The sequence below is a fragment of the Lissotriton helveticus genome, chromosome 4_1 (genome assembly GCF_964261635.1).
Source record: "Lissotriton helveticus chromosome 4_1, aLisHel1.1, whole genome shotgun sequence".
In the NCBI taxonomy this organism is placed as follows: domain Eukaryota; kingdom Metazoa; phylum Chordata; class Amphibia; order Caudata; family Salamandridae; genus Lissotriton; species Lissotriton helveticus.
In genome coordinates this window covers 1,828,140,965-1,828,168,798 of record NC_136063.1, presented here as the reverse complement: position 1 = coordinate 1,828,168,798, position 27,834 = coordinate 1,828,140,965, and the positions used below count along the sequence as shown (strand labels likewise).

Genomic DNA, 27,834 nt, shown 5'->3' with positions numbered 1-27,834 from the left:
GATGAGCACCACAGCAGTTTATTAATTCCATATTCATTAAAAGTGACAAATTCCTGCTGCTCATGCCATTCTTATAGCTTTGGAGGTCTTGAATGGTCTGAATTGTTGGACTTGTGGGAATGTGATGGTTTGTCATTTTGTTGGTACTGCCATTGTCAATGCTGGCTGCGACAATGTGTGGAGTACGCTACAGTGACATCTTGGCACTTATTTTTAAGCAGTGAAGCCTAAACTAACATGGTTTTCGTTAATTGATACTTTCTGTTTTCTGAAATGGACTTGGTTCTAAAAAAATGTTTAATTAAAATTAACTGGTAAATGGGGCCTGTTTATGATCAATTTAGGTACTTTGAACCTATAAATACTGTTCAACTGTGGTCTAAAGAGGGTACAGCTTCATTGAGACTACGGTTGCAGAACATCCTAAGACCTGTATGGTTTCACTTACCTGTGTCTGCACACTGTTTGGATCCAATGTCCCTTGCCCGATTATTTGTACTTGTGTAGTTCTTACTTAGTGGAGATGGTACTGGTTGGTGGCCACCAGTACGAACATTGTGGGGGCTAAGACCTATTTTTCAGCATCAGACTTGGGCCCAAATCAGGATAGAGAAAGGCAGAAAAGGGAGAAACAATGAACCAGGATAAGATAGCACCACAGTGAGAAAGGTTTAAAGTAGGAATCAAAAAGAACCTGCAAGAATGAGATAAAGGGAAGAGAAGTTCTCTATGGCAGAAGAAAAAGGCATGAGGTGGGATTAAGACTAAGCCGCCTTGGTATTTGGTATCCTTGTCTTTTAGCAATGCCAGTAGTGAACCTCTAATAAAAACGTTGGGCCAGTGCTCCTATTGTTTTCTTTAACAAATTAAGCACTGCCGTTATCCGAGAGAAGATCTCTTCCAAAGTTGTGGACGAGGTAACGGAGCAGCCACTAAAGTCCACATCACAGTGAGCTACTGCTATTGGCCCATATGACCACTCTTTGAAAAATGTACGCTATCATTTTGATGCCCACTCGAGTGCATATATACATTCCGCATTACCACAGATCAATTAATGATTAACCATATAGGAATCATACAACAAACTTGACATTGTAAAAAATCAATAATGGGTCAAGAATAGCCCGAGTGTTACATCACCAGTGGATTTAGGGAAAACGAAGAAGAAGGAGGCAATTGCAAAGGCCATCAACTGTAAAACGTCTAAAACCTCTTTATCACAAATCGGAAAGCATATTCGGAATCTGGGCAACCTGTGAACATTCTAACTTCTTCCAAAGGGAAATAAAGTTGTTTTTAGCGTTTAGAGGATAAAAAATGAGTGTCAAGATTTGCTGTGAAATATTAATTAAATGCAAACTGCATTGTATAATGCAGCAGTGATGAAAGTACTTCCAAAAGTGTCAGGTAATCATTATGTGTTATTAGCATCCTGGATGGAATAAAAGCTGACATTGGCTCAGCCAATCACAATGCTGGCATTATCTATTAGCATGCATTCTAAGTTCAGTGATTGACTGGGGACATTTCTAGGTGAGGTTCTGAGAGAGTCTGAAGCTGGGACATGAAGCTGAATGGAGCAGTTTAGATGCATGCCAAGACTGTGGCCCTCATTACGGTCTTCTTTATAATTGCGAATTGGGTGGAAATAGGTATTCCCGCCTGCATCTGAATTACAAGTTGTGCATTTAAAAATGCACTGCCATTCTTCTTTCCCTATACAGTCTTGAGCATATTGCTGATATTCGCGCATGGATGAAGACCCTGTAAGAAGGAAAAGCCCAAAAACATCTGTGAGGGTCATTGAGAGGGGCTGATTGCGAAGGTCAAAACTAGGACTTTCCAGGGAATTTGGCCCATAGAAAATTCTGATTCCTATAATGTCGGTTCTCCCAAAAAAAAACACGAAATCTGTGATGATTTTTCCAACAGTCTTCTATTGGGAGCTTCTTCGTATGTGAGATTACCAGGCGTGTAAGAGATGTTATGTGGCCTTTTCCAAATGGGCACTTAAAAGTAGTTAACGTCCTCTGTAGAGGGCATTAATGCTTAATTGTCAAACTGACAATTCCAACAGACTATTTACCTGTCCAGTAATTAAATGAGCTCGAAGAACCTAAAAACCTTTTCTTGAAAAACTAGAAATTACAGCATATATAGATCAATAATAGCATAGATATATATATATTTTTTTTAATGTTCTGTCATCATTACAGTCTATCACAGTCTTGAGGCCGTATTTGGAGTTTGGTGAATGCCAGATATACTGTCTACCCTACTTAGAGCGCATTGAGACCCTTTGAACTGTGAATAAAGTGTAAGGACATCCTGTTTTTGGTGGATGTCCCAGTTCATCAAATTCTAAATAAGGCACTTTGTCTTGTGCAATAAGAAAAGGTCTATTGCAAAATGTATTATGTTTTAATTAACTTTATAATGCTGTAAATGTTATCTGAAACAAAGTGCTGTTTTTAATGGGCAGCAGTGCTTTCAAACCTTACCGCCAATATAGCCCAGAAGACATTTATACTTATACAGTCTTTATTTCGATCAGTATAGATCATAAAAGGTTGCAACAATTATACATGATTAAAAGGTGACAACATTTTTTTTTTAAAGAAATAAGTAAAAACAGTACTAGTAGACAGAGATTAAAAGATTGCAAAAAGGTACAATTGCAGTGCATTACATTTTTGAAAATCATCAAACAATGCTTTTGTCATTATTTAGCTTAATACATCGGTTACGAATGTACAACATAGCTGTTAAAAATGTTGCCACTGCAAACACAATAGGAGGGGATAGATCTGTCTTTAACCGCATGCGTGCGGCGCGAATTCCCCGCCCATGCTGACTCCGCCTTGCGCGGGCGGAGTCATGATGGAACGGTTCCGTCATGAGCACAGCTCAACCGACGCTCATGACGGAACCGTTCCGTCATCAGCATCGAAGGGGTTAATATTCTGAAGGCTGGGAGGTAGTGCCTGAAGCCAAGGTTTTTTAATAGGGGAACAAGCCAGTATTTCCTGGGTCTTTGATAAGCTTTGCAATAAAGTGAAATGTGCAAATCATTTTCATGAAGATGTTGGCAACCTGGGCACTGTGTGGAGGGCTGGGACTTGCCCCAGCGATCCGTAAAGGCCCAGAGGGGGAGAGTGCCGTAGCGCCACTGCATGAATAATTTCCTTGTCAGGACGGGACTAATTCCATCTAAAACAGGCTCTAGGAGGTATGAATCCTTGGACATGGTGAACAGATTAGTTAAAGACCCCTCGTGTGAACTCTCAATCGAGACAAGCAACTTATGTTCGTAAAATTCTCTCGAGAGAAGTTTGCGTGGGGTCCTGCCACAAGCACTACCCGGGTCAAGCCATAGTTCCGGCCTTCCCAGTGACTCACATGTTTGCCTGATATATCTCAGCCAAGGTGTCAGGGTGGCATTAGGTAGGTGTAGGATCTCCATGAGCTCGACCCTGTAGCTTGATAGTTCAGGGGAGCTCCAAATTCTGCACCAAAAAGTTAAAGGTTTCAGTCCCAATTCTTCAGTAATGGGTCTAAGACCCAAATCTAATCTCAGCGGTAGGTGCCAGGTGGTAGGGCTGCCCGCTGCCTTATGAAGTCGTTCTCGCTGATCTGTAATTTCTTGGCGATTGCATGGCCCCACAGTTCTCCACCGTAGGTAACGGCCCCTCTTGCCTGGATTTTATAGATGTGAATGAGGGGACCAAATGGCTTAAAAGTCGACCTGCTTGCCATCCTACAAATGCCACCCGTTAGCTGGACCAGTTTCATGGTGGCCTTGGTGCAGTGTGAGTCCCAAGTCATATTCTGGTTAATGGTTAGCCCCAGGTATTCAAAGGTGAGGACCCTCTCTAATCTCAGCAGCCCTATGGAAGGGTTTGGGCGAGTCGAGGAGGGAGGGTTGAAGATCATAAATTTTGTTTTCATGGCATTGATCTCCAGCCCCCGCTCCACGCAAAAGGTCGAAATCCCGTCCAAAACCCGTTGTATGCCCATGGGAGACTTAGATAGCAGCAGGGTGTTGTCCGCAAACATGATAGCGGGCACCCTGCTGCCACTAAGCTTGGGAGCATCAGTATCAGCCAACCTATTCAAGTGGTCGATCACCCCGTTGACAAAGAGGCAGAACAGGGTCGGAGCTAGCACACAGCCCATTCTTACCCCTCTGCCAACCGGGAAGCTACCCGAGAGTGCCCCACCTCTGCCACACCTGACCCGGGTGAAATTCCCCTGGTGTAGTCTCATCAAAATTGACAAAATATCCGGCGGGATACCTAGCTCTGCCAGAACAATCCACAATCTGTCTCTCTGCACTAAATCGAATGCTGCTCGCAGGTCCACAAAGACCGTGTACAAACTGCCACCCTCGATTGTCACGGTCTTCCAAAACAAAAGGTTCAAACGAAAGATTTGGTCCGTTGTAGAAGCCCCTCTTCTGAACCCGTCCTGATAAGGGCTTAGAATCGCAAATTCCTCTATCCAGTTTTGGAGGCGATCAAGTATCAGCCTGCCAAAATTTTTTGGAGTAACATCAATGAGGCTGATAGGCCTGTAGTTGGCTGGGAGCAGAGGAGACCCCTTCTTGAAAATAGGTACAATCTCTGCACCCAGCCAAGTGCCCGGTATGTCCAGCCCCTTATAACAGCGTTAAATAACGTCACTAGGTATGGTGCCCATACATCGGGCTCTTGTTTGAATAGGTCACCCGGTAAGCCATCCAAACCAGGCGCTTTGCCAGGTGTCAGCCTTGCAATGGCTATTCGCATCTCCTTTTTGGTAAAGAAGTCCCCCTCTAGTACCGTGCTAATGATCGGTGAGGGTTTGGCAAGGGCGCCCTCATCAACCCCGCAAAGAGACTGAAAGTGATCTTGCCAAACCTTGGGCGAAATGTTGGGTTCGATTGCCGAGGCTAGCTCCTCAGACCCCGTATTTACAATGCGCCAGAATTTGCCTGACTCCCTACAGGATAATGAAATTGTGAGATTTTCCCATTTCTCCTGTTCCCATTCACTTTTGGCATGTGAAATCAGGGACTTATACGCCTTTCTCCTGGCCCTGATCACAGATCTGTCTCTGCCTTCCTTGATCGAGGTCAGCAGGTCAGATTTAGCCTTACGGCATGCAGAGTTATACCAAGAAGAGCGGGTGTTGTGACCACCCCCACTCTTTCCTGTCGAAAAGAAGACATCAGCCACAGACTTAACCATGTCCTTGTGCAACAGCCACAGCTGCTCATTAGTACCCGGTGTGCTAGGTTGCTCCATTAGTGTGCAAACCTTTTCAAGTGTGGGAATGGCCCGGGCATAAAGCCCTGATACCTTCTCTGGATTAGAGGCAAGCTTCTCCCACCTAACTCTCTGTCTGTTATTCGTCAGTACTAACCCATTTCCAGGGACATCCGTCACCTGCCCTCTGTCGTCAATGCCTGGATGGGCATATTCCAGCTCCAATGCGTTGTGGTCACTATCCTCCCTAGGTATCACCCGGAAGTCATTGATATGGGACCACAACGAAATTGGAACTAGAATATAGTCCAATCTCGACTCCCTACCTATTCTATTAATAGTGCATTTGGGGGGATGTCGGAATTGGTGCGTCTGTTGCAGGCCCGCACACCCTGTTTGAGAGTCAGACCAGTGATTTGAACGGCCAACGGAGTCCAGGCTCTGGGTGCAGGTGCTGCCGTTGGAGGTACAAACCATAGTGCATCCTCCTCATGGGAAAGTCCATCCACTAAGCCCAGGAGGGGTTCAAAGTGGCAGTTTAGATCCCCACCAATCAAGAGGGGGGTGCCCTGGGAAATGTCACAAAGGGTTATAGAAAAGTGAAAGAGTTCTGAAACACATGGAGGAGGAATGTAAAAGCAATAACTGATGCTGGCATACCAGTTGTTTCCTAGTGTTCCCTAATGTCCTCTCATCGGGCAGACTGTGTCGCAGTAGAGGCCACATGATGCCATCTGGATGTCCTGGAGAATGGTGGTTGGATTTTTCAGGCTGCTTTCGCACCTGAAGGAATGTCCATGGGATGTGTAACCTCCAGGAAGATTCCGTCAGAATCAAATCCATTTGGTTTGGGTGCGAATCAATATTCATTTGGTAGTTGGGTATTCTTGTCACTTTGTGCTCATTGATTTGCGGAATACTTTGCAGATTTTTTGATTCCTGAGGTCAAATTCACTGAGTTGGTTTTCATTGCACCCAGGGTCGGTCATAAGCTGGGGCAAAGGTCAGCCATATCATATTGGACTTGAATCATTGTAGTATTCTGTTAGGCAACTTTGCCCTATTCATTAGATTACTCAAAATCTGCTGCGTTTTATTGTATCCCGAGGAATTTTGAAGATCCACTTTTCTCCACAGTGGCCATGCGGCAAATAATGTCCCTATAGGCATTTTCACATAGCAACGTAAAAAAATAATGTGAAAAGAATTTGCATGGGTGCATTTGGCAACCTGTGGCATCCTGGCTATGCAGTCTGTTGCTAGGTAGGCACATGCAATGGAATGCTCTGTACAGATTCTGTGCTTGTTATGTTTAGAGTATCTAGACAGTTGATCTTGGACTGTACTGCTGGTGACTGCTTATCCTATGGATGGGATCCTTATTATAATAAACACTTAATTCAACAATAATCTACCCTTGGACTTCTTTACACAACCTGAACAGTAATAGCGTAGAGAAGTAAGACCCATGTCAGTGTTTGCTAATAATTGCCATGTTTCATGCATGAAGACCACTAACTTTTCAAACTTGTATGAGAAACCTTTAAATCATATGCTCCTGATCTGGAAAAATATGAATAATAACTAGCTTGTGATGTGACTAAAAGCTAACAGCTCGTGCCCCTGAGCTGCTTGCTACATGTCTGGAAAAAGCATCCGTTATAATCTTCCTAACACTGGGAGTAACTAGTGTGTACACATGACTGTGCTCCATACATGAATGGAACTGATTGCTCAAACTGGAATGACAAACTGGTTAAGATGCACGCCTGCACACTAGAATACCATGAATAACCATATCACCATTTGTGAATTGTGACTATCACTTTGGGTCTGATGTCTGATCCACATAGGGCCTCCACACTCCGTGCGAGTTCTCTGCGATGAGAAACCTCATTGCAGACGTTCCGCCCAGAGTGCGGAGACTCCTCCCACGACTGTGAGGCTTCCGCTCCAGTGTCGAGATTCACCCAAGACGGTGCAGCTTCTGCCATGAGTACGGAAGCCATTTGTGAATCAGGCCCTGGGTATTCATGCGTAGTGTGCTACTCGTGACTAATGCATATCCGCACCTCATCACGGGCAGTAAGCTCTATCTACACGTCAGTACAGAAGCCACGGCCTGTGGAGGGAGTTCCGATGGGGCAGAAAGGCGTGGTGGGGGAGGGACAGGATGGGGGTGCTAAAAACCAGAATATGGATAGTTGGAGGTAAGTAAACAATTTAATTAATAAAATGAATTTTGTAGCGCGCCCTGCATCGCTAAATGCGAAGAAGCGCGTGCTGCGAAATTTGTTTTTTTTTGTGGAATTTTCTGTCTTATTTTAACCTTGTCCAATCAAAGCTAACCATACAATATTGTGAGACTCACTTTTCATGTATTTCAAGTTCTTCAAGTGTAGACTTAAGTTATTGCTTAATTTTGGATCTGAGCAGTGCATTGGCCATTAGCATTCAAAAAGAACTCTAACGCTAAACCCTGTTTTAGCAGGAGCTGAGCCACCGACAATATTTCTGTGACAGCATCCAAAAATAATGTCATCAAAGTGTAGCCAAGTTTTATAAAGATTTGAAAGACTCAAACCATTACCATGTGTGTGGAATTCCTGTGGGCGTTTATACATCTTTGATGATGCTGTACAAGGCGTAAAATATGCCTCGAGAAAGAGTTGCGAGGCCAAAACGATGGCGTGGGCTTTATGCAAATTTGATGATCCTTTAATGAGGTTTGTCCGCATGAAATGTATTTAAGGGATAGTTAGATTACCCTTACATACTTCATAGACCATTGGACAGTTGATAGCATATATATTACATCAATGTATCTCTTGTGCAGCACTGGGAAGAGTCACACCACAAATTGTTTCATCAATCTTACATTAGCAAATCACACATGACCTGGGACGTTTGACGTCACAAGGTTTGACACTTTGAGACCCAGATGTGGGGCCAGTGGATTAAAGTAGTACAGCTGGGCTCAGCCTCCTCTTCCACTGTCTGCTATGAATGTTACTCACTGCAGAGGGTTGAACATTATTAATTGCAACGTGTGGACTGTTAATTTAATGAAATGCTTTGTTTCAATGCGGAGCTGCGGTGCAATGTACGAATTGCCATTTCATTTAATTAATTGCAGGCCCCATAATTTGATTACCGATAGCTCCTTTTTGTTAATTTACTTGTTCACAATTTAGACAGAAAAGCTTTCAAAGTAATATGAAAGGGGGTAGGCAAAGAGGCAGCCAATTAAGAAAGCAGAAAATATAATGATCTAATGTTTGGATTGAACAACTCTGTTGGAACACAAGGCGTCATTCTTCTGGCACACTGTCCTGAAGAACACTTATAAGTGTCAAGAGTTATTTTCAGACTCAATACCTAAATGTAACATTAACTTTTGAAGTGGTTTGCAATAGTATTTCCAAAAGATGAAAATAAGTACAGAATTTGTGATAGTTCGCAACTGAACAATTTAATTAACTCTCTTGTTATAGGAGAAAGTGTGCACTACACTGAATCACACCGGTGTGTCAATTTCAGATTTCCTTTTGTCTTTGACAACAGATTCCTATTGAACACCAGCTCTTTGTGCTCACAGTGTTTTCTTAGAAATGGACTATTCAGGACATCCTCTGATTGACGTCCTGGAGCTGAGGCCGTGTTGGCATCATGCTGCCCCACAGTTGGCACCAGCTGCAGCTCATTTTCTCTTCATTTCATCACATGTCATTTATTAGCCTTCGTGTAAGTGTATCGGTGCACTTGTCCTTCAGCACCGATAAGGCCAGTGGAATGTCCCTGTGTTGTAAGGGCATCACGACAGGCAGCGTAGGAGTGGACGTAATACGCAATGAAAATGTACGCTACGTATATTAGTAGACGCAAGCAAGCTCTACTGTTTGAACAAAAAGAGGCTTGAAAAGTACACCCAAATTCTCTCTTTTTGGGATTCCTGCAGGTTTGACAGCAGCTGCCATGGCTGAGGCAATGAAGCTCCAGAAAATGAAGCTGATGGCAATGAACAGCCTCCATGGGAGCGGGAGCCAGAACGGAACCGAATCCGAGAACGAGGAGCTCAATTCGAATGCAGGTAAAATATCAGAACCTAAAGTTTTTGCTGCTTCATATAAGCACATCTGTACACCATCCAATTTAGGACATCTTCATTCCTCATCCCTCACTCCTTATTCCTCACTCCTCATTTCTCACTCCTTATCCCTCACTCCTCATTTCCCACTCCTTATTCATAACTCCTCATTTCTCACTCCTTATCCCTCAGTCCTCATTTCTCACTCCTTATTCATCACTCCTAATTTCTCACTCCTTATCCCTCATCCTTAACTTCCATTCTCTCAGTCCTCACCTGTTGCTCCTCACCCATCAGTTCGCACTTCTCATCCCTCATGGATGACGAGTAAGGAATCCGGGCTATAGCTGCTACTTTTCATTTTTACCTCCAAAACGAAGTTTAATGGACGGGCATGATTGGTAGTGAGTGTCAGGAACTGGACATTGAAGATTTCTCAAGTTTCCTTCATGATTGCATGAAAGAAGGGGGACTCCTCTCAACAACTGGAGTACCACCCTTCAGATTTATACATGTGATATGTGTCAAGTGTCTCCTTAAGATGGTATCCTATAGGAGGAAAATCCTACAAGGGAAAAAAACCTTGGCAATCTTGGTGATTCTTGTTTGCAGATGATTAAAGATACAAAAGTTGATAAGCAAGATAGCAACTCCAGCCTGAATGAGGGTGGAGAAAAAGCCAGACCTTAGAGCTGCAGAACAAGCGATAACCAACCAAAAATAAAGCAAAAACAAGGGACAAATAGACTTCAAAGTGGGTGATGAACCCAACAAAATGTAGAAGAGTGTAAAGTATTCCAAGCATCCATCTCATCGCAAAAAACTCTTTTATGTGGTCGAAGCAGGACATGGCATCACAGGAAAAGCAAATGGCACCAGTGCGGACTGGAAATGACAAACAACAAACATTAGGAGCATGGCCATATTGGAAAGGCATAGATTTAAAGCTAGCCACTCCTCCTTCTTCAAGGGAATGATGTCCTGCTGGCACGAGAACAAGAATTCCTTGTTTGACATCCTTTCTTTTCTCCATGGTCTTGCTCAGCACCTTCCACTCTCCCAGGCCAGCACGTCTCATGTGAGGCAAACAGCCCTCCCACCAACTGCAGAGGTACCTACAAAGACAGCAAAGCACAATCCCAGAGACACTCGGCCTCCTGCATGAAAGTGGAGGTCTGCAAACTCGCCACTGCCTCCGGTGAGCTGTGACTTAACGAGGTGTGTTTTAAATCAGGTGCAGCATGAACCATGAGAAGATGTCCTATCACTGCAAATTCATAATCTCTACATGGCTTTTGGAAGGATCTTGTTCTAAGGAATGCATTTTAGCATCTGCGGTGCAGGGGACTGATTATCTAATAGAATAGCTATTTAGACAAATATACAATGTTTATGCTTTAGGTTTCGTAAATTTAGAGCTAACAATTGCCGAACACATAACTTCAGAAAATTATATGAAGCAAAGTCACGAGGCATCTCTCATAACTAAAGTCCTCCTAATCCTGAAAATACATAATCATTTGCTGAAGAATAGATGCTGCGTACACGCAAGTATCAATTTGGTGGGCGAAGGGAAAGTTATGCTACAGATTTGCACTTTTCGCCATTTGGTGGTCTTTTTCAATTGCATCGAAATGTTTGATGATGTTTAAAACTACCAGAACACATTTTTCTTGAATGTTGGTACATGCCAAATACATTAGCTTCCGGTTGCAGTCCTATTTAGCAACTTGTGTACAAGTCATACAGATTTGAATTATGACCTCTTATTAATAAGAGACAGTATACAATGTCTAAAACGTTTCCCTAAATGAGCTTAACCACATGGGTTTAAATTCTTTTGAACTTACCCAGATCCCTACAAAAATCATCCTTCGATACTGGAAATGGGAAGGATTGAAATGACATTATCTTAAATTAGGGTAATGATGGTACCGATAGATTGCATCACGATAATTCTAATCATGAGGCGGAACTGGTAGGACAAACAATTCTCCACTTCATGTATTTGTGTACTGAATGCTAACCTACCAATATTGGATTTCTGCAGTGAGACCGGGTCTATCTACACATGCAGGGAAAGGGAATGAAAATGAACATAAATTATGCCCATCTCCATTTTGGACACTGAGGAACAGTAGAATGTAGAAACATGTGGACCAGCATCTGAGAAAGATTAAAATATAGGGATGATTATATGCCATATTCCTGATCTAACATGACATACAGGATTCAAAGTCTGAATCCATACCCAAAGCCACCACTGCTAAAAGTGTTCCAACAGTGCTAAGATGTAAGAGAAGGAGCAACATGGAGCGAGATAATATTCTACCATGGCAAAATGAGCTGCTGCCATTACCTAATATTCTACGGCTATGTTTAATTCATTTTTGAGTGAAGGGTATTTGAGACACGACTGGGGTAGATTTTAACTACAGAACTTGGTTAGAAAGAGAAATAACTTGGAAAAAGATACATTGGCGATTGCCAGACAGTTTGATTCCAGAAAGGGCATCTTATCACTTTACATTAGAGATCTAGGTTTTCTATACTCCCTTTTCCCCACTTGCCCCAGAGCTAAAGGACACTGAACCACAGCTCCACCCAGGGGCGGCCTTAGGCATGTGCAAGCTGTGCACCTGCACAGGGCCACCAAACCCCAGGGGCCACCACGCCAATATACTTCCTTAATATAATAATCCTCTGAGGATGGATACATAGTTGCGTGGCAGCCCCTGGCAGGGATTTGGCAGCCTCCGACTCTGTTCCACTTCCAAACACCCTAACCCCCCCCCTCTTCACGGGGCCTCCGCGCCTGCGTTCCTCCGGGGGCCCCCTACCTACGCTCCCTGCCCAGGTCCTCCATGAGCCTAGAGCCGCCCATGCTCCACCTTCTGGATAGTGCTGAATTCGCACCCATGAAAGCTCACTGCCAGTGCATGTGCTATATACAAGGAGATTCACAGCTTGCTGTCAGGTTCTGCTGCTGATAAACTATTCACTGCTGACAGCCTTGGGGACAGTCACGCCCAGGCTCTAGTAACTATGAAGGTTCAGAAAGCAAACTAGACTTTCTATGCTTTCATTTTCACTCGCAAAGCAAAAAAAAAAGGTTTAGAAGCAGAATGAGTTCACCACCTACGATCAGCAGTTATCACAAACCAAACCGCTATGTAGATACACAAATAACTAAATATTGTTGATAAAAGCACCATAAGCAAATGGTTCAGGACCTGTGATAGACAGACTTATCAGCATGGGTCTCGCTCATTGGGGCATTAGGCATATATGTGTAGAAGCAAGCCTACCTTCTCTCAGAGGCAATGTGATAAGTTTAGTGTATGAACAAAGCTTTGGGTTTAAATACCTTTCAATCCATAGTCACGTCACACAAGATAAGCATTTTATCCTTACACAGGACCAATTCGAATTGCTAGAGGGTAAAATATGCTGTGATCATCATCAGATAGGCTTGACAAAAGATGCACTGATGAAGCAGCTCCCAGGGAAACTAAAAAGGAAAAGGGTATAGAAAAAAAGACAATGGAGGTATAACAATGCCTGGAAAACAAATGAAAACATTACATGAGTTGAACAATCAGTGGAAGAGATGCAATAGAACAATTTAGAGTGCGAGCTGCCAAGAATCAATGCATGATTTTCATCAGGGAAAATTAAAGTGTTACACCCTACAAACTCTTGGAAACGGTTTTAGGTCTGCTTGCTTATTATTTTTATGGGAACAACAAACCAGTGCTCAGACTGATGCAAGCACCATCCAAATTATTTCTTCCATCACACTAGTCATTTTCTAAAGATCATCAAAATAGTAGTTGATTACAATTAATGAATCAACATTGAAATAAAATGGAACATGCAGATTGATCGACACTCTTAGACAAATTCACAATGTGAAATGGTACAAAGTGGAACACACAATGCTAATAAATTGTAAAACTCTCCTGAGTACAATCTACCTCGTCTTAGAAGACTGTGTTGGTGCATCATAGCAGTTAGCACCAAATCAATGTCATTTGTATAACAGCTAACCTCCTTTAACCCTGGCTCACAGAGATGGCTTTAAATGACTGTCTCTGTCCCTCACCCGCTGCGTAAAATCACTGTAGATTTTATATGGACTCAAATGCTTCATTAAGACGTGGTGAGCAAAAATGATGGTATAATTTTAACTAAGTGTGTCATTGATAGCTTTCTGTGTGCAGGATTTTGACCAAAAATAGACAGAGGTCTCATCCACCCTATTTAGAAAGCATACATGGTTACACATTGTAAATATAGATTTCTATCTGTTTTTGGCAGATATCCAACATTCACCAAACACTAAATAAACCCTATGTCTCCTCTGCAAGATAAAGCCTCACCTTGCTGTCCATACCCTTATGCTTTATGTATGCCCTATGGTGCAGGCTCTTATCCTGTCCTATACAAATCAATTCAAGTTTATTGTATGATTACTTAAAACTATTACAAAATATATAAAACAGATAATATAAAATGGAAAAAGTGCGGGAAATAAAAGGCTTAAAGGGACTGTTCCTGTCCAGAGGGGTATGTAACTAACAGTGTCTAAAATATTGTGCATGAATAAAACACTGTATCTTAGCCAATTATTTTTTTTAAACATAAAGACAGTTAATGTCAATGTATATAGGTATCTTGGCTATACAGTGAAAAGTAGTGTCTAAAGTCTGACTAATTCATGCCATTGTGAACAGAGGTACCATCCCAAAAATATGCAATTTATGCCATTTCTCTCTAGGAGAGTCCTCGGGGGCTTGATGTACAGACTGAATAACCCTTGTGCAAGGATACAAACTGTGAGAACCTGTTATGTTATGGTATGTTAAAATAATTTTATAATGCGCACAGCTACCCAAAAAGGGTTTCCCAGTGCAGACCTGAAGGAACAGAAAGAAGTGAGAAATTGATTAAACAACAAGGTTTTTAGTAGTTTACAGAAATTCGTGTGTAGCATTTCTTTGCGAATCGCTATGGGGAGGGACTTCCGTAAGAATGGGCCAAGATAGGAAAAAGAGTGGCCATCCATTCTTGTAAGTTTGATCCTAGGAACCACAAGTTTTTCCTGAGTTGTAGATCGTAACAGGTGAGAGGGCTGGTTAGGATGGACTAGATTTTGCATGTATTGAGGCGCAGTACCTGCCATGAACTTGAACGTATAGTTCAAGGCTTTGAACTTGACACGATTTTCAATTCTAAGCCAGCACAGATCTCTCAAGGCACTAGAGGTGGAAGACATTCTTGGGATTTTGCAAAGAAATCTGGCGGCAGAGTTTTGTACCACCTGAAGCTTCCGTAACACATCCTTATTTGCTCCCAAGTAAAGAATATTCCCATAGTCCAGTCTATATGTTACAAGTGCCTGGACTACGGTCTTTTGGGTAGCACTAGGAAGCGTCCAGATGATTTTCTTCACCCTTTTTAAAATGGTGAAGGAGGTGGCTACAACATTTACCGCTTATTGTTTCATTGATAATGTATTATCAATGATAAATCCCAAGTTGCAGACTTGAGAGGTGGGCAGAGAGTTGGGTGCCCCAAACATCTTTATTTTTCCCCAGAAAAATACCTCAGTTTTTTCACCATCGAGTTTGGGTAGATTGGTTTGCATCCAAGATGCAATGTTACTCAAACCCAATTGGAGAGTTGAGGGTCCCGGCAGCTTTTCCGCAGAAAGGGAGAAAATTATTTGGGTGTTGTGAGCGTAAGAATAGAGAGACAGCCTAGCCTCTTCTGCAATCTCTGTCAAAAGTTGTACACATATATTAAACAGAAGAGGACTTAGAATCGATCTTTTAGGTACCCCATAAGGAGAAGAATGGATTTTAGAAGTAGCCCTGGATGAAAAAACTTGGAAAGTCCACTTGGATAAGAATGAAGACAGCCAGCCAAGTGCTGTGCCGGTAATGCCGAGAGACTGCAAAGATTTAATTAACACGTTGTGAGACACCGTGTCAAATGCGGCGCTCAAGTCTAGCAATATGAGGGCCACTGTGTTTCCTGTAACCAGACGTTGCTGTAGCATTTCAGTAACTCCAAGAAGAGTCTTCTCGGTCGAGAAACCCGCTCTGAAGCCTGACTGAGAAGAATGTAGAAAGTTAGAAGATTCGAAAAACTTTGTTAATTGTAAATGTACATGTTTTTCCAGAACTTTGCAAAAAAATTGGAAGCAGGGAAATAGGCCTAAAATTTGACAACTGGGCAAGATCAGCATTAGCCTTTTTCAAAAGAGGAAGGATGGCGTGTTTCCAATCAGGCGGGACCATGGCCTCTTGGAGTGAAGCATTAAGTAGTTCCATAACAATCTTCATGGATGGCAACTCAAGTTGTTGTAGTACTTGGGGCAGGAAGGAGATCACAGGGAGACCCTGATTTAATGCTACCTAGGATTTTTTTTTAAAGAATTAATATTAAAAGTTGCCCACATTTCCAATTTAGCGGAAAATTCAGCCATAACCTGTGAATGGCAAGTAGTGGTTAGGATTATAAGATGTGCAGTTAGATATATTGCAATATGTTTGCCATAAAAGTCGAGAAACAGCTAAGGATGGTGTCACTGCAAGACACTCTTATTTGTAAAGTGGTACACAAATGCTCTACTGTAGAAGGCAAATCAAGCCGATAAAAGAACCAATAAAGCCCTATAATTCATATGTACTGAAATACAGCTTCTAGAAAAGGAAGTTAAAAGCAGGCAAGCGAAAATAACCCCTTACTGAACTGGCAAATATTCAGAAATAAATTACAATATATTAAAATCTAGATTTTAGCGCAAATAAAGGCTCACCTATAAATGACCGGGAATCTGTTACAAAGATATCAATGGTTTCTAAACGAAAATGTGATTGCTTTAGTTCCGATTTACTTGATGACAGGACTTCCTTCAAAATCACACTTTTTTTTCTTCACAGCTGGCCTTAATAGATTCTGTAGTATCAGTAAACATCAGCTTATTGAAATTCGAAATTCGCAGAGTGTTCTAGATTCTTGAACAATAGAAAATATTCTATTATTTTTTTCTGGTGGTGAATTCTGAGAACCTCTTTTGGTCTCTACCATTCTTCCTCAAATCAGTTCTGTAGAAAACATAGCCACATTTATACATTAAGAGGTGGTCACTTTCTTATTTGTTGAATAACTGGCCATACAAATATCCAACAGCAAGGGGCCATACTTTTTGAAGGTGACTATCAAAAACCTGCTTGAACTACTCCTTCTTATTGTATTCATGATTATTCCTCTTCAATTCCTCCTCATATGGAAGATCCTATACTTATTTATATTTCCCTATACTAAGCTATACTTAGTTAAAGAGCTTCTGAGAGTGTGGTGACTTTATGAACAATTATTGCAAAATGTAGCTGTAGGTTTGCAACACCAAGATAGTGATTATTGTGAGAGCTTTGTCTAAAGGTCTTTCCATTACAGTGTCACATAATGAACTGTGACGCAAACTAGGTCAGCTCCGCCTTATTACCAAATAGAGTCAAAAGTAAAGCCGGAAGTTTAAAATGATGCTTTTGCTAGAGAAGCTCTCCCAACCTTACCCTCATGGCTCCAGGACAACCAGACATTTTAAGGGATCACAGCTGCTTCTTATGATGGTGATCCTGACGATGACACCACTTGTGTATTGAATGTGTCCTTACGTATGTTTTGGAGCAAAACTGCACACTACCATGAAGATCTTATTTGCTCCTTGAAAATATTACCTCCTTTCCACGAAGGCAACAAGCACAGAGGATGAGAACAGCATTGTATGGGGAACTTAGAATTGTGACTATGAACTAATGCTATCGGAATCATTCTCAAGCACACTGCATTGCTTTAGGACAGAACACCTGAGCCTAATGTCTTGCAAAACATTTGTGCTCCTAAACAATTGCTGTTGCTTTTGAGATGCACTTACGTTTTATTACAGTTCGTGTAATGGATAAGGGCTACAAAATGCATGAATTTATATTTTTATTGTCTTTTCTAATGAACTTACGCAATTTTCCAATAAATATTGCTGTTACCATTACCTGAGCACATCATCTCAAGGAAGAGCTGTAGTGTAGCAAGAATGCAAGCAGATTTCTCAATTAGTGGTGAGGCTGTTTCAAATCCTGTGGCTTGGTGGGGAGGGTGTTGGGCTTTGCCTCGAAGCTACCTCTAGCAGGAAAGCAGAACATTCTGCATGCAAAGTGAAGACCCTATCCTAGGCCGCGCTGCTGCAACCTCCTTGTTCCATATATTGATGTGGCTGTGCACATTGGCCATGCGTTGGCCTTCTATTCAAGGATTATGACCCCATGTATAACATCTCATGGGTTAATAGAAGATAGGAAATATTTAAATGCCTATTACGCACTGCTGCCTCACACGCATTCTCTTCACAGGTGAACCAATTATTTAGAAGTAGTCCTTTTCTGCTGGGTGTAAATTTTGAAACTATGTTTTTTTTTACATTCTATAGCACGATGACACCTGCACGTCTTCAGCAAATGAGGAGCCATTCCTGGCATTGCTTTTTTCTCTTTTTTTAAATTTCTTTTTAAAAAGAGCTTTGGGAACCTTCCTGGCCCAGGCGACGGTGAGGCACGTGGATCCATTAGTAGCACAAGGAGAGAGGTCCAAGCCTAGATAAATAATGCTGAGCACACCTTGAATTTTGTAGCCGACAAATCAACCAAGTGGTTAATGGCTGAAAGAATATAAACTAATTGTGGAAACAAATTAGTTTTTAACATTAGACGAGAAAAACCAATGAGGGCGCTGGAGGTGAGAAGAAAGCCCAGTGCAGTCACATCTACAACATCTTTGATTTGGCTTGTGTTTAACAGCCTCCATAATCGCTGCAACATGACTCTGCATCTCGATTGCAGCATGAATAACACCCTGCTCGCGTTTCATTTAGCTCCAAATGAGAAATTCGGTGTTTTATTGTTTTAGGAAATTAGTCTGTGTACTATTGCTCTCCCAGCTTTATAATTCATCACCAAAGGTTATAGCTGCAGAGACTTTGTGGGAAATTGATGCCTGAATGACTATAATTGTGGCTGTCAAATCAGAAATATAGTCGTACACCGGTGGTGGTTTCACCACTTAATACTGTAGCCGAGTTTATTGTTCCTTGTTTCCTTGGTGGGAAATGCAAACACTGTGGCCCACGCAGCAGATTGTGAAGAGTTATGTTCAGTGAGGAATTAATTCGATTTTTAAGGACGCGGTGGCAAACAAAGCTAGTTGTCCCCTAACTGCTCAGTAGCACACGGCAAAAAGAGCATGATTTAGATAAACTGTATTCCACCAGAATATCAATTGCAAATTATTTAGGGGTCAAAACTAAATGTAGGTATACTGTATTTGGCCTCACATACATGTACCTTGACAATATATATATCTTTTAATGTACATAGATGTGGAGTTAAGAATAATAAATCTTTACTTACCTATATGAATTTAGATTGCCAAAATGTTGGTCCTCGATATGTGGACCTCAGTGTTTTGGCCCCATAATATTGTTGTCCTCTGTATTCTGACATACCGTCAGGTAAACAAAGCATACATACCAGATTCGAACATGTCATTGTTATATATATTATTTGGGTGATGACTTTGAAGGTATTTGCATGCACAGCTTAGGTGCATGTTTGTCCTGGAAGGTGCGTTACATTGATAGGCCAGTGCTATAGAACCTTGACCCAAATTCCATGTGTGTAACAGCTGTAGGTTACTTCTTACATTTTTGTTTTAAAGCACACCTGCTTAGACAAAAAGGGAGGAAAAGTGTCTTAAAATTACATATACATTAAGTCAATTCCCATGAAAAAGATAAACAAGCATTTGCAATGCAATAGGTCTCGCATTAGGAAAGTTTGAGCGATTGGTCTTGTAAATGACACATTTTATATTGTTGGTTTTGAAAATAGCGAAATTAATAGCTTTGTCATTTACAATGCCAATACTTTTAACTTTTGCAAATGTGACACCTATAGCATTTGTAATGCAACATGTTTTGTATTTACGTGACTTAGATGTATTGATATTACAAATAACAATGGCTTTTTCTTTTATTAAATAATTAATACTTAAATAAAAGTTATTGTAATTTATAATGGCAACAGCTTAAACTTTTGTAAATAACTTTTGTGAAGATTATGTTCAGTGTATTTTATTGTGACGAAAATCCAAGAACAGAAGTGAAATATTAACATCCTTTTTGTTACATTTGTTATAAAGCTTGAAACATTGAGAGAACATATTTGAACCAGTTGTTGTTGAATCGTTGAACAGATTGATGCTGTGGTGGCGCTGAGTGATGTTGTGATGGCGACCGAGTGATGCTGTGGCGTTCAGTGATGCTTTGGTAGGGCATAGTGATGTTGTGGTGCCCCTAAGTGATGCTGTGGTGGTGCTGAGTGATGCTGTATGCTATGCTATGTTTTGTTTTGCTATCCTATGTTTTGTTATGCTATGCTATGTTTTGCTATCCTATGCTTTGATTTGTTATGCTATGCTATGCTGTGTTATGCTATGCTATGTTTTGCTATGCTATGCTTTGTTATGCTATGCTATGTTTTGTTATGATATGCTATGTTTTGTTGTGTTTTATTATGCTGTGCTTTATTTTGCTATGCTATGTTTTGTTAAGCTATGCTATGCTATGTTTTGTTGTGTTTGGTATGCTATGCTATGTTTTGCAATGCTAATATTTGTTTTGTTTTGCTATGCTATGTTTTGTTAAGCTATGCTATGTTTTGTTGTGTTTTGCTATGTTGTGTTATGCTATGTGTTGTTGTGTTTTGTTATGCTATGCTATGTTTTGTTTTGCTATGCTATGTTTTGTTAAGCTATGCTAGGTTTTGTTGTGTTTTGCTATGTTGTGTTATGCTATGTGTTGTTGTGTTTTGTTATGCTATGCTATGTTCTGCTATGCTTTACTATGCTATGTTTTGTTATGTATGTTATGTTTTGTTGTGTTTTGTTATGCTAAGCTATGTTTTGTTGTGTTTTGCTATGTTTTGTTATGCCATGGTTTGTTATGCTATGCTTTGTTTTATTATGTTATGCTATGTTTTGTTATCTAATGCTATGTTTTGTTCTGGTATGTTTTGTTGTGTTTTGTTATTCTATGTTTTGTTATACTATGCTATGTTTTGTTTTGCTATGCTTTGTTATGTTATGCTATGCTTTGTTTTGTTATGCTAGGTTTTGTTATGCTATGTTTTGTTGTGTTTTGTTATGCTATGCTTTGTTGTGTTTTGCTATGCTATGTTTTGTTTTGTTATGCTATGTTTTGTTTTGCTATCCTATGCTTTGTTTTGTTATGCTATGCTATGTTTTGCTATCCTATGCGTTTTTTGTTATGCTGTGTATTGTTATGCTATGCTATGTTTTGTTATGCTATGCTGGTGAGGGTGTGTGAGGGTGAGTGAGGGTGAGGGTGTGTGAGGGTGAGAGGGTTGTGAGGGTGAGGGGGTGTGAGGGGGTGAGGGTGAGTGGGGGCGTGTGAGGGGGTGTGAGGGGTGAGGGTGAGTGGGGGCGTGTGAGGGGGTGTGAGGGTGAGGGTGTGAGGGTGAGTGAGGGTGTGTGAGGGTAAGGGGGTGTGAGGGTGAGGGTGTGTGAGGGTGAGGGTGTGTGAGGGTGAGGGTGTGTGAGAATGAGGGGGTGCGAGAATGAGGGGGGGTGAGAATGAGGATGTGTGAGGGTGAGGGGGTGTGAGGGTGAGGGGTGTGAGGGTGAGGGGGTGAGGGGGTGAGAGGGTGTGTGAGGGGGTGTGTGAGGGTGTGTCAGAGTGTGGGGGTGTGAGGGTGAGTGGGTGAGGGGGTGTGAGGGCGTGAGGGGGTGAGGGTGAGGGGGTGAGGGTGAGTGAGGGTGTGCGAGGGTGAGAGGGTGTGAGGGTGTTTGAGGGTGAGGGGTTGTGAGAGTGAGGGGGTGAGGGTATGTGAGGGTGAGGGGGTGCGAGGGTGAGGGGGTGTGAGGGTGAGTGAGGGTGTGTGAGGGTGAGAGGGTTGTGAGGGTGAGGGTGTGTGAGGGTGAGGGGGTGAGGGTGAGTGAGGGTGTGTGAAGGTGAGGGTGTGTGAGCGTGTGGGTGTGTGAGGGTGAGGGGGTGTGAGGGTGAGGGTGAAAGGGTGTGAGGGTGTATGAGGGTGAGGGGGTGTGAGGTTGTGTGGGTGTGAGGGTGAGGGTGTGAGGGTGAGAGGGTGTGAGGGTGAGGGGGTGTGAGGGTGAGGGTGATGGGGGAGAGGGTGACGGGGATGAGGGTGTGAGGGTGAGGGGGGGTGAGGGTGTGAGGGTGAAGGGGTGTGAGGGTGTGTGAGGGTGAGAGGGTTTGTGAGGGGGGGTGTGAGGGTGAGAGGGTGTGTGAGGGTGAGGGTGAAGGGGTGTGAGGGTGAAGGGGTGAGAGGGTGAGAGGGTGTGTGAGGGTGAGAGGGTGAGTAAGGATGAGCAACGACGTATGCTCTGAAAGGTGCTTGTGAATTTTTGAAAGGTAAACACAAGGAAACAGAAACCTTGCACAAATACATATACATTGCACCTATCACTATACTCTAACTATACACTCATTTGTGGAGGACGAGAATGGTTTATACTTGACTTTTGTAGAACAGAAAATTAAGGAGCACTGTAAACATCCTACTGATCCATGCTCTTAGCAGTATACATACAAGCTGGAAACTGAATACCTTGTACACAGAATTCATTAAACAGGCCTCAAAAACTGATAACGGATATTTTAGAAACAGAAACAGGTCTCCATGAATGTGGGGAAACAGAAGGGGCGAAAATATTTGCCTGCAATTGAGACACTGTTATTTAAAATAAGTATGGTGTATGAATATTGAGGTGGAGCAGTGTAAAAAAAAGGTTACAGAGTGCAGCGAAACAGTGGGTGGAGTTTGTATGGAAAAAAGACACCTGGGGCACAGTGGGGATGCTGAGGAAGGGTCCAGTCATTGTGCAGATGTGACTGTGTGATGGTTGTGCTGCATAGGGAGTGAAAAGGGGTGCGGTGTGTAGAGCGAATGATGGGGAGCTGTGCACGGGCACCGGTTGAAGCTGAGAAGAAGAATGGCAGCGCTGGGAGGGGGGGCTGGGCAACCATGCCAGCATTCCGATTCAGGAGCTGATGGTCCTATTTATGACCTGCTGAGCACGTGAAGTGGCTTCTGGCAAATGGAATCACAGCGGCTGCGGTCGCTTTGATGTTCTTGTCTTGTCTTGCTTTGTGGGAGGGGTAGGGGGAGCGAATTCCTGTGCACGTGCCTGGCTCACATGAACTGTATGCGATCCGCAGTGGGTAGACTTTTGAAAGCAGGTTACTATAATCTCGCCGAAAACAATGCTTACGCATTGCTTCAGCGAGACCTAAAAATTAGGGGTGTTAAAAATTTGCATACTTTGCTTTTGCTTGAATATGTGAAATTTAGGGAAAGTTACACATAATTGCATGAATTTCAGAGTGAAATGCCTGATCACATCAGTTTTCGACACAAGGAGACATTTCACACAAACAAAATAGCACGAAAACACAATTTCAATGAACAACAATTCATTGTGTTAAGGGGGACAGTATCCTAGATTCCTTAATACTCTCTGATTGTTCATGTTCTTCCAGTCATTGATACAATTTCATAAACTTTGGCATAGTTATGAAACGTGATATAATGTCTCAATTTGAGGAATTTTGCTGAACAAGCGCATCCCGAAATTAGACAAATTACACTAGGGTGATTGAAATTTCTTCTGGGCCCAATAAAAATCAAGCATGATGCCACTCATGTTAAGTGTTAATCTTGTTTTGCATGATAAAGTTTTAGGAACATTAAAATCCAATGTTATTGTTGCTCATTTCGGCCACACACTTTCTCATTTAAGAGAAAGAGTAAAGATCAAGTAAAAGGTGTTATATTGCTACTGAATATACAACATGTCTCTGCACATTCATGACAAGTGATTAGCGTAGACTAGGATACAATTTTGATTACCATATGTGTGACATCTATAGACCTCTATAAAGTTCAAAGAAAAAGTGTAGGTAGGAGATTTCTACATTTTGTAGGAAAGCAATCATGATTCACTTTCAGTTCTATAACAACTGCTGTGTCTGAACTATTTTTTCAGACTGCACATTTGTGAACCAGGCAAATGGACTGAACAAGAAGAAAGATATTTTTCCAAGCTGTTCATACATTTTCATTTGCTAAGGCTCTTGCGTGTGAATGTGAGAACAGAGGGTTGTTCACAAAAGTAAACTTACACCTGAATAAATTACACTCGTAAATTTACTCTCATCCTTTTCAGTGAATTCACTACTTATGGCTATTCACCATTTACGAGGAAATGTTTACTACAAGGTGTAGACTTACTTGTCTCTTCCGCCCTAATTCCTGGGGTGGAACTTCATTTACAAGTGTAAAGTTACTACTAGTACATTTACACATTTATTTTGCGATCTCTAACCATCCTGGCAGAGATCTCCCCATGGTAAAATATAGGAAAAAGTGAAAAAGTTTACTAAAATGAAAACATTAAAAAAATATTTTATGATAGATATTCATGCAAATTAATTTGATATATTATTTTATTATTTATTTATTAACAACATTTTGAATTAACCATGTACTTACTTTAAATATATTACATTTAATTAAATGTTTTTAAAGATTTATTTAAAAACATCAATACAAAGTAAAATGTTTTGTTTTAATTGTATTGCTAATGAATGTATTATATTTAGAATTAATTTAACTTGATTTCATTATTTAAGAAAAAATAATAATAAAGAAAGATCATTTTTTTTTAAATGAGGGTATTACAATAGTTTAAAATAAAATATGAATTATGTATTATTTATCTATAATTTTTGAACATTCAATTAAATCTATATGTATTTTTAGGAAGTCACATCATTTCCTATGAGGTTTTATTGGACCGCTGTGCCCGCCAATGCATGATCAGTAGGCTCTTTCCCATAAGTAGTGCTAGATTCTAAAAACACACCCTTACCTTATGGCTCTCTCTCCTAGGAAGCATGCCCAACGCAGTAGCTTCCCATGATTTAAGAGTTGTGAGCTCTGTGACGGTAGCTAATGCAGTATGTATAGATTGCCAAAATTGAGGTAATCTTGGACATGAGCAAAGAATGTGTTGTAAGTCAGCCAAATAAGCAAGGCATCTAGGGCAGGTGAGGTTGGCCATTGGGAGAATATGATTTAAACAGGACGGTGTGAGGTAAGCCCTATGAAGTATCATATATTATATTTTTTTAATGTGCATTTCTAGGGATTCAAGTGACCATGTCCATTCCGCATCGTGCAAGGGGCTCCCCAGATCTACCACCCATTCCTGCCAGAGTTGAGTTAGTGGTACCCCAGTAAGTTCCATAATCACTTTGTAAAACCACTTGATACAATGCTGTCCTTCTCCTATGATATGTAGTGTATGTATTAATATATGGGTTGGCGGTTCTGCTTCAATCACACTCCATAGTAACCTGATGACTTGAAGTAACTGTCCATGTAGAGCAAACTCATTCGGTGGAGTGTTGTAATCCTGACAGATCTTCTCAAACTGGCCTCCTGAAACAAATTTCCTACCGTGTCAATGGAGTGCTCATGTCAGGTTACTAACTGCTCATGTGTAAAGTTCCCCTAGGGACCAGGTAGCCCCTGGTGCGGTTTGGCTGGGGAATAGGGAAGTGTATGTTTTGTGAGCTGGAGCACTTTTGCCAAGCACCTCCCAAATATCACTATGGAATGGTCGAAATCTAAAGTTTTATATTAGTTCATGTCCAGTTCAGCATTTTTGTATCAATGAAAGACGCTCATCTTTAATTACTGACTTTCCTAACGTTAGGTCCGAGTACAGAAAAAGGAAAAAAATGCATTCAGAAGTCTTTATAACTTAATATATACAGCTATGAAAACCTAGTGCTCTAACTTGCCTTTTAAATATGACTTTTTGTTTTGAGGCCTACCCGTTATTTCTACATGGTAATTGAATTATTTTTTTATTTATTAAAAACACTCTAGCACATCCATAATTTTGACCTACGATGTGCCTTGCCACATATGTGTCCACTAGTTATTCCAGGATAGTCAGCGAGCTACAATTTGCTCTTCAACATGCGTGCAGCGATTGGACAATTCACTGTCACATGTCAGTCAACAGTTCAACACTATGTCCTTAGGAACATGTGCAACATGTGCAGCTCTTTGTAAATTTGGATGTAATGGCATAAAACAGTGAGATACATAAAAAATGACAACTTCAACAGCAAACCAGCGTAACATTAGTTAAAAAAAAAACGCGACAACACAACACCACAGAAGATAATACTACACAACACAATGTAACAACACTGCAACATAACACAGCAATGCCATACTGTAGCAATATATCATAATAACACGATTGCAACACTGTACAACACAAAACCCTATAACAAAATAGTAAAACAACACAATTACAAGACAATACCAAAACACAACAGAACTGAAAAATGCTAAAACACAAAATAGTCTCAAAATGCAAACAAAACAACACAAGAAAATATGTCACCACAACCTAATATCACATACAACATAATACAACAGTATCATAACAATACAACAAAACACAACAATACAATAAGAATACAACACAACCAAAACAATGATTGCCACTCCCACAACAAAAAACACACAAAAACCACACCTACACAATAACACAATGAACACAGTTACAATTTAAAAGCACAACACAAAACAAACAATTAAAAAAACTAAAACAGAACAAACATTTCTACTAACCAAGTACAATACCACATCAACATAACAAGCACTAAATATAACAGCAGAAAACAAAAGATATATCGCAATACTTAAATACAAGAGCAGAATACAACAGCAACTTTATCGACTACCCATCTACCTTCACCACACATTTACTTACAAGAGGTTCATATTTAATATTCTATAATCCACGCAATCATAGTGTTAGCAATTTAACATGAAAAAGTTATATTATGGGGGTACATATGTGAAATAAGTTATGCATTGTGCTGACACATAGTGTACATCTATCGACCTCTTGATAGGTCATAATCCTTATATAGCCCTAGTCCTGCAGGCATGGGATCATTAAACACTGTGAGTGTCCCTAGGTCCACAGACATACATCACCAGGCTTTATCGCATATGTATGTAATTCTGATTATTCATTTATCCTACAGACTCTTAAAAAAAAATAGAGCTTGATACTTTATTAAAGTCCATGAATTCGTTTTATTTATCATGCACACGGGCACACACACACACACACTCAGGGGTCTATTCATTAACAACTTTTTATAGTACGTTTAGTAGTACCACAATAGTACTGTAAACGTTCCTCAAAAAGCTATTTACTAACCTACGTGCAGATGTTTATACCTATATCTTTCCTATTTTTTCTAGGCAGAGGTCTCAGCCCTGACTCCAGGCATCTCCGCACACATACTCCATGGTTTTAGTAATAAATGTGAGATAGATGAAGGAGTGGCTGTAAAATTAGGAATATTTACTACTAAATGAAAGGGGTTCTGGAGTGTTAAAGAAGGGTGAGGTAGGGGCTTAGAGAGGGACATGCACCCACCCATAAATGAGTAAGCACATTCCTATTCACAAACTGTGCTTCTAAAGTTACTACAGCCAAAAAGGACCCTAAACACTTTGTAAATGTACTTCTGTGCAGACCTGAAGCATCTCACATGGCAAACGATTGGCTTTACAACAACCACCCATAGAAAACAATGAAGGCAGGACCTTGAAATAACAACCCATAGGTGATACTGTTAGAATGAATTCATGGTACCCCATCACAAATGTGACACATATGCTGTCTGCCTTATTGGAAATGTATTATATCCTATGTACTTGATACAAGGCGTACAGGATATCGGACACTTTTATGATGGAGAACCGGTCTGCCAAACTCTTATTCAGACTCTATGCTGTGATATGAAATGCTAGATTTTGCCTAATGTTTACTAGTTCTGTTATGACCCCTGGCTTAGTTCTTCTGTGGCTGCAGTTTTCTAATTTGTTAACTAAATACTCACCATTACCATTTCCAAGACACTTGCATAATCATTACTTTCCAGTACTCAATAGCATTTTTTTTGCATTGCCTATGCTTAGTCACAACTCTACCGTCATGAGGAGAGGTCTACTATAAAACAACGAGCCTGGTAAGGTCCTCGCCAATCACACCATGCCCCAGTGGTAGTATTTAGCACCTTAAAATGCAAACATCAGTTTTTCAACCACCAGTGAGAGACAAGGAGGGGCCAAGGGCTTTTTGCACCCCTGGCAAAGTGTCATTTGACCACAATTTTCTGCCTCCCCACCAAATAGGACACACTTTGATGCTTTAAGGGGTCATCGGGTGCCCCCTTGCTGGAGGGCCGGTAGTTGTTTGCCCAGTATTGCCTCTATACAGCCCAGAGATGGG

The 27,834-nt window shown here is 41.2% G+C and overlaps 1 protein-coding gene across 6 annotated transcripts in view; it reads left to right on the top strand.

Annotated features, from left to right (window-relative positions):
• Positions 1-27,834, top strand: part of DACH2 (dachshund family transcription factor 2) — an 865,718-nt gene that overhangs the window by 506,548 nt on the left and 331,336 nt on the right. For all 6 annotated transcript variants that reach the window (XM_078688462.1, XM_078688463.1, XM_078688464.1 and 3 more), the window contains one exon: positions 9,208-9,339. In XM_078688462.1, the coding sequence (XP_078544588.1) occupies positions 9,208-9,339 (132 nt within the window). The remainder of the gene's footprint in view (positions 1-9,207; positions 9,340-27,834) is intronic.